This window comes from Aotus nancymaae, unplaced genomic scaffold (genome assembly GCF_030222135.1).
Source record: "Aotus nancymaae isolate 86718 unplaced genomic scaffold, 86718_ANA_hifiasm-v0.15.2.pri h1tg000014l, whole genome shotgun sequence".
NCBI lineage: Eukaryota > Metazoa > Chordata > Mammalia > Primates > Aotidae > Aotus > Aotus nancymaae.
The window spans coordinates 5,117,932-5,123,931 of NW_026988425.1; the positions used below are offsets into that span (position 1 = coordinate 5,117,932).

Genomic DNA, 6,000 nt, shown 5'->3' on the forward strand with positions numbered 1-6,000 from the left:
CCTTGTTGTTCACCTGCAACAAGTTTGGGCTGTGGAGAACCAGCCCCAGGCCTGATGCCTTCACTTACTGGAATGGGCTCTGACATACTTTCTTGTAAGTTTGGGGTAGCAAAGGGCGTTGTGCATGGCCCATTTTTCACAGTGTGATCCTTGCATTTTAAAGCAAAGTTTTGTTGTTTTGTTCACCCACCACGCGCCAGGACTCCCACATCATTATCTGACTCAATCTTCTTGCAGGTTCTCCTTTAATCGCTTACATTGTCAACATATTCCACCCCAACCTCATTTGTGCACAATTTACATGATTTAGTCTAGACAGTGGGTAGTTTTATTTTTCAAGTGACTCAATCACAGATACCAGTGTCTCTGTCTCTTTAGTTGCCTATCCCCTGATTTCTTTGCGGTGGTTGATCTCAGATGGGTCCCGCTCGTGTTCTGCGTCATGTGCGCCAGGCTGGCTCATGAAAAATGATCTAACCAAGCTCACTCCCTTCCTTCTCTCTCTCTCCCTGTGGTGTTGATGCTCTGAGTGTTGGGGGCAGGGGACTCAGTAGAATGCCAACACCTTAGGAAAATGAGCCCCAGCAGCTGGCAGTGCCCACCCTCATGCATCGGGGGCCTGGGAATGTGGATGATGGTGCCGCTGTGAAGATCATCTTGTCAAGCTTCTCCTTTGTGGACCACCAGAAAGGGCAGCTTGGCGAGGGCATTCCCTAAAGTGAACTTCTCTCATGCTAGGCTCAGAGAGCAATCCTGGTATCCCCAGATATGTACCCATTTCCCTGTGGCCACGCAACCATCAGTGACACCCAAGAATACTCTAGACTTCCAGGCGCTTCTCCCCCTGCCCATACCCAAGGCTAATGTCGGCCAACCACCCGCAGTTGTAGAGAGAGGCTACCTCCAATGGTCCTGGTGGAGGCGGTGGTGCATTCCAGTGGAGAGGCAAGAGGAAATGAGGGGTTACCCCAACCAGCAGTGACAAGGGCTGGCCCTGGGGACAAGGGTTAGGGAAGAACCCAGCCCACATAAGTAAGAACGTTTGTGCCGGGTCCCGGCTGGTAACGTTGGCAATCGTGTGCTCTGAAATACCATAAATAGAAACCAAAATGTTAAGTCTTTTCATGGTTTTCAATCAGAAGGATAACCTGTAGGTAACTTGATTGGCAGGGGGGAATCTAAGCTTTTTCTTCCTCACTGCCTGTAATTTGAGGAGATAATAAGCCAATCCATGAATATCAGCTTTTATAATCAGTATACTTACTTTTTTTTTTTGAGATGAGATTTTGCTCTTATTGCCCAGGCTAGAGTGTAATGGCTCAATCTCAGCTCACTGCAACTTCTACTTCCAGGGTTCAGGCGATTCTTCTGCCTCAGCCTCCTGAGTAGCTAGGATTACAGGTACCCGCCACCACGCCCAGCTAATTTTTTTATATTTTTAGTAGAGATGGGGTTTCACCATGTTGGCCAGGCTGTTCTCAAACTCCTGACCTCAGGTGATCCACCTGCCTCAGCCTCCCAAAGCGCTGGGATTACAGGCATGAGCTACCACACCCAGCAGTATACTTACTTTTATAAAAGTGAATTCAGCCCCCAAAAAGCCCGAGCCCGGGAGCCCTCTGTTGAAGCTGAAGCACTCAACTCTAGCAGTTCACATCCCAGCCTGAGCAATCTTGTCACCACCAAGGCTGTCGGAGTGGAAGACAGGAACAACAGGAAGGGAACCAGGAGCCATGTCACCTGGCTGGTTTAGAATGCTCAGCTAGAGGCCTGACCTGGGGCACGCCTGGTGCTTGGTTCTGGAAAAGGTGAGCAGGGACTGTGCTCGCACACGTCGTGGCCAACTAACTCCACCTGCCTCTTCGAGGCTCTCTTCCCGGCTGACATCACTCTTCCCTCACTGGTCTGCAGCAGCCACCCTCTTACAAAGGCAGGCACAGCCAGGGGCGGTGGTTCAAGCCTGTAATCCCCAAACTTTGGGAGGCCAACGTGGGTGGATCGCCTGAGGTCAGGAGTTCGAGACCAGCCTGGCCAACATAGTGAAACCCCATCTCTACTAAAAACACAAAACATTAGGTGGGCATGGTGGCTGGCACCTGTAATCTGAGCTATTCAGGAGGCTGAGGCAGGAGAATCTCTTGAACTTGGGAGGTGGAGGTTGCAGTGAGCCGAGATCACACCATTGCACTCCAGCCTGGGCAACAAGAGCAAAACTCTATCTCAAAAAAAAAAAAAAAGCTCAGGCACATGGAAGTTGACCAGGTGCCTGGGAGTCTGGGGCCATGGTGACATGAATGTGTTGCTCTCGCAGTGCACAGCCAGCTGTGGGGGTGGCGTTCAGACGCGGTCCGTGCAGTGCCTGGCGGGGGGCCGCCCGTCCTCAGGCTGCCTTCTGCACCAGAAGCCTTCGGCCTCCCTGGCCTGCAACACTCACTTCTGCCCCATTGCAGAGAAGAAAGGTGAGTGCCTGGGGCCCCTCAGCATGACCTGGGCATGGCGCTGGAATGTCAGGTTTCCGGAGCAGTTCCTTGGAGGGCCTGGAGTTCGGGTCCTGCATCTAATCTACCTTTTCTCTCCTTGCATCTTCTTCAGTTTTACAATGAAATGGCCTCTCATGACACCCCAGGACAACATAGATGGTCGTGACGTCAGCATGACTTCTTTCCTATGTCAGTGCTATTCACTGTATTTAAAGAAAGCAATCTTAACTGAAGCAGCTTTCCTCCCTAAGTTAAACAGAGCCTCCCTTATCCATTGGGTGCTCTCTAAATGCCATCCCTGTGCACACACAAACTCCCCCAGCATTGCAGAGACAGATGGTCACCCGTTAAGGCTATTCCCAGAGAGAATGTCGCTCGAGGAAGGTGAGTGGTTTGGCTCAACCAGAGAATTGGACAGTTGAACTTCTGCCAACAGAGGCTCCAATGGGTAGATGTGTGGTTGAGTGAGTAGGTTCAGCACAAGAAGAAAATTTCAGGGTCTTGAGGAAGTAATAGTTTCCACGGGGCCACCATTAGACCTGGGGGCTGCCTTTGTGCCACAGCTGTGGAGTGTGACAAACTTTTTTATTTGCCAAACAGCTATTAGCTGGCAGCGTCAGTCAGTGTGCTCGGGATCACAGAGTAATGCGGCTCTGCTCCTTTTCAGATGCCTTCTGCAAAGACTACTTTCACTGGTGCTACCTGGTGCCCCAGCACGGAATGTGCAGCCACAAGTCCTACGGCAGGCAGTGCTGCAAGGCTTGCTCCAGGTCCAACCTGTGAGTCAGGACAGCTTTCCACCGCAGAGAAGGTGCCTGCGTGGCAGAGGAGTTTCCCAACAATGAGCTGCACAATCAACGTCAGAATACATCCAAGGAAGATCAAAGCCGAAAGAAGAAAACCGTGTTAGGGCTCTTTGACCAGGAGTGTATGTGTGTATGTTTCACTGTGAGCCTGGATGCAGACCTGTGTCCCCGTGTGCACAGTCTCTCCTGTTAGGCTGACGTGGCACCCTGCCAGGCAGAGCTGTGGCATGTGAGGCAGAAGGCAAGCTCCACAATGGGAGAGGCTGCACTCACCCCTGCTCGTATCACAGCTAAATCAGGTCAAACAGACAGGCGGGGCTGAACTTGCTAAATGTATGGTGCCTTGTAAAAAGAAGGAAAGCCCATAAAATAAGGAAAACATGCAAAATATCTGCCACCAAGTTTACCAGCCTCCCCTCCCATCGGGGAGGCCCCTCAGACCATCAGGAGTGACCAACGTCCTGAGTGGAGGGCCGGGGAGCTCCAGCAGGCTGCCCACCTCCTCCTCCTCCTCCCAGGCATCTCTTACCAGGGAACCGGAGCCACCGCCAGAGCCAGCGTCATCTCTAGGGACACTGGCCGGGGGACTGCATTCTGATTTGGGACTCTGCCTATGGAAATGGAAAAAACGAAATCCCTGCTAAGGTGCTCCCATCTCTTTCAGATTCATGCATTGAAGGAGAGACATTTTATACTTTATGTTTTATCGTTCTCAGTTATTTGCAAGTGAGTGTCCTTTTGAAAACCCACCTCTTCATGCTTTTCTTTGTAAATGACAGATCGGAAGCATAGGTGACATCAAAACCCTGCCGTCCTGAGAAGAGTTGCGGTTCTACTACAGCAGACGTCAGCCACACGGCCGATGCGATAATAACCTTAGAAGCCTGTTTTTTGTTTCTGTGTGTTCTGAGATTTTAACCTTTTTTTCTTCTGTGAGTCTGGCCATTTCTATAATGCCAGGTGGGAAGCGAGGCCGCGGGTGTTCCGGGGAATCTGCCCGTTGTCTCCGGCGCCCTCCCTGCCATCCTCAGCGCCACTGCTGTCCTCTCCGGCGCTGTGGCTCCATTCTGAAGGGGCACCTGGATATTTATATTTGCTGAAGTTTTATAATAAAGTTTATATGGTACAATGTGCTTCTGAACTCTCATGATTCTTCACAAGGTTTGCTTCTGAAGTCGAAGGATGGAGCAAAGATACTAGGAAACAGGTCTCAAAGCGGAAGAAATGGAGCTCTAGACTGTAGGAGAAAACTAGAAGTGGCCCAGAAGAAAGTGCCCCTCTGAGTGAGGAGGAGGCTGCAGAGGACATGGTGGGGGTTGGTGATGGTGGCTTCCTGCTGCTTTTAATGAAAACGAGGGGGGACCTCCCCCTGCCACCCCACCTTGTATTAGTCAGGCTTCTTCAGAGAAGCAGAACCAAGAGGACATATAAAGCGTTGGTGGGATGTGGGGTGGGGAGTACATTGTTTTAAGAAATTGACTTTCGGGATTGTGGAGGCCAACAGTTTTGGAATCTGTAGGGCAGGCCAGCAGGTTGGAGATATGGTAAAAGCTGATGTTGTAGCCTCTAGTTTGAATTCCACAGAACAGTAGCCTAGCACCTCAAGCAGGGTTTCTTTCTTTCTTTCTTTCTCTTTTTTTCTTTCTTTCCTTCCTTCCTTCCTTCCTTCCTTCCTTTCCAACTTTTATTTTAAGTTCAGAGGTACATGTTCAGGATGTGCAGGTTTGTTACATAGGTCAATGTGTGTCATGGTGGTTTGCTGCACATATCAGCCCATCACCTAGGGTTCTTGTTGTTACTGTTTTGAGACAGAGTCTCTCTCTGTCACCCAGGCTGGAGTACCGTGGTGCGATCTCGGCTCACTGCAACATCCGTCTCCCGAGTTCGAGTGATTTTCCTGCCTCAGCCTCCCGAGTGGCTGGGATTACAGGCACCCGCCACCATGCCTGGCTAATTTTTTATATTTTTAGTAGAGACAGGGTTTCACTGTGTTAGCCAGGATGGTCTCAGTCTCCTAAACTTGTGATCCGCCCACCTCAGCCTCCCAGTGTACAAAGTGTTCCTTCTTCTCCACAACCTAGCTAGCATCTGTTGTTTTTTTACTTTTTTTAATAATAGCTATTCTGACTGGTGTGAGACGGCATCTCACTGTGGCTTTGATTTGAATTTCTCTAATGACCAGCGATGCTGAGCTTTTCTTCGTGTGTTTGTTGCCGCATGTAGGTTATCTTTTGAGAAGTGTCTAGTCATGTGCTTTGCCCACTCTTTAATGAGGTTATTTTTTTCTTGTAAATTTGTTCTTTGTAAATGCTGGATATTAGACCTTCGTCAGATGAATATATTGCAAAAGTTTTTTCCCATTCTTAGGTTGTCTGTTCACTCTGATGATAGTTTCTTTTGCTGTGCAGAAACTTTTAATTAGATGCCATTTGTCAATTTTTGCTTTTGTTACAATTACCTGTGCCTATGTACTGAATGGTATTGCCTAGATTTTCTTCTGGGGTTTTTATAGTTTAGGGTATTACGCTTAAGTCTTTAATCCGTCTTAGTTGATTTTTGTATATGGTGTAAGGAAGGGGTCCAGTTTCAATTTTCTGCATATGACTAGCCAGTTCTCTCAACGCCATTTATTAAATAGGGACTCCTTTCCTCATCCTTTGTTTTTGTCAGGTTTGTCAAAGATCAGGTGATTGTAGGGGTGTGATCTTATTTCT

General features: G+C 49.1%; 1 protein-coding gene across 1 annotated transcript in view; it reads left to right on the forward strand.

The window, feature by feature from the left end:
• ADAMTS16 (ADAM metallopeptidase with thrombospondin type 1 motif 16) overlaps positions 1-4,407 on the forward strand; it is a 184,532-nt gene extending 180,125 nt beyond the window's left edge. Inside the window, exons 22-23 of the mRNA XM_064375850.1 lie at positions 2,312-2,459; positions 3,148-4,407. Of these exons, the coding sequence (XP_064231920.1) occupies positions 2,312-2,459; positions 3,148-3,263 (264 nt within the window). The 3' untranslated portion in view covers positions 3,264-4,407. The remainder of the gene's footprint in view (positions 1-2,311; positions 2,460-3,147) is intronic.
• Positions 4,408-6,000: the final 1,593 nt, after the last annotated feature.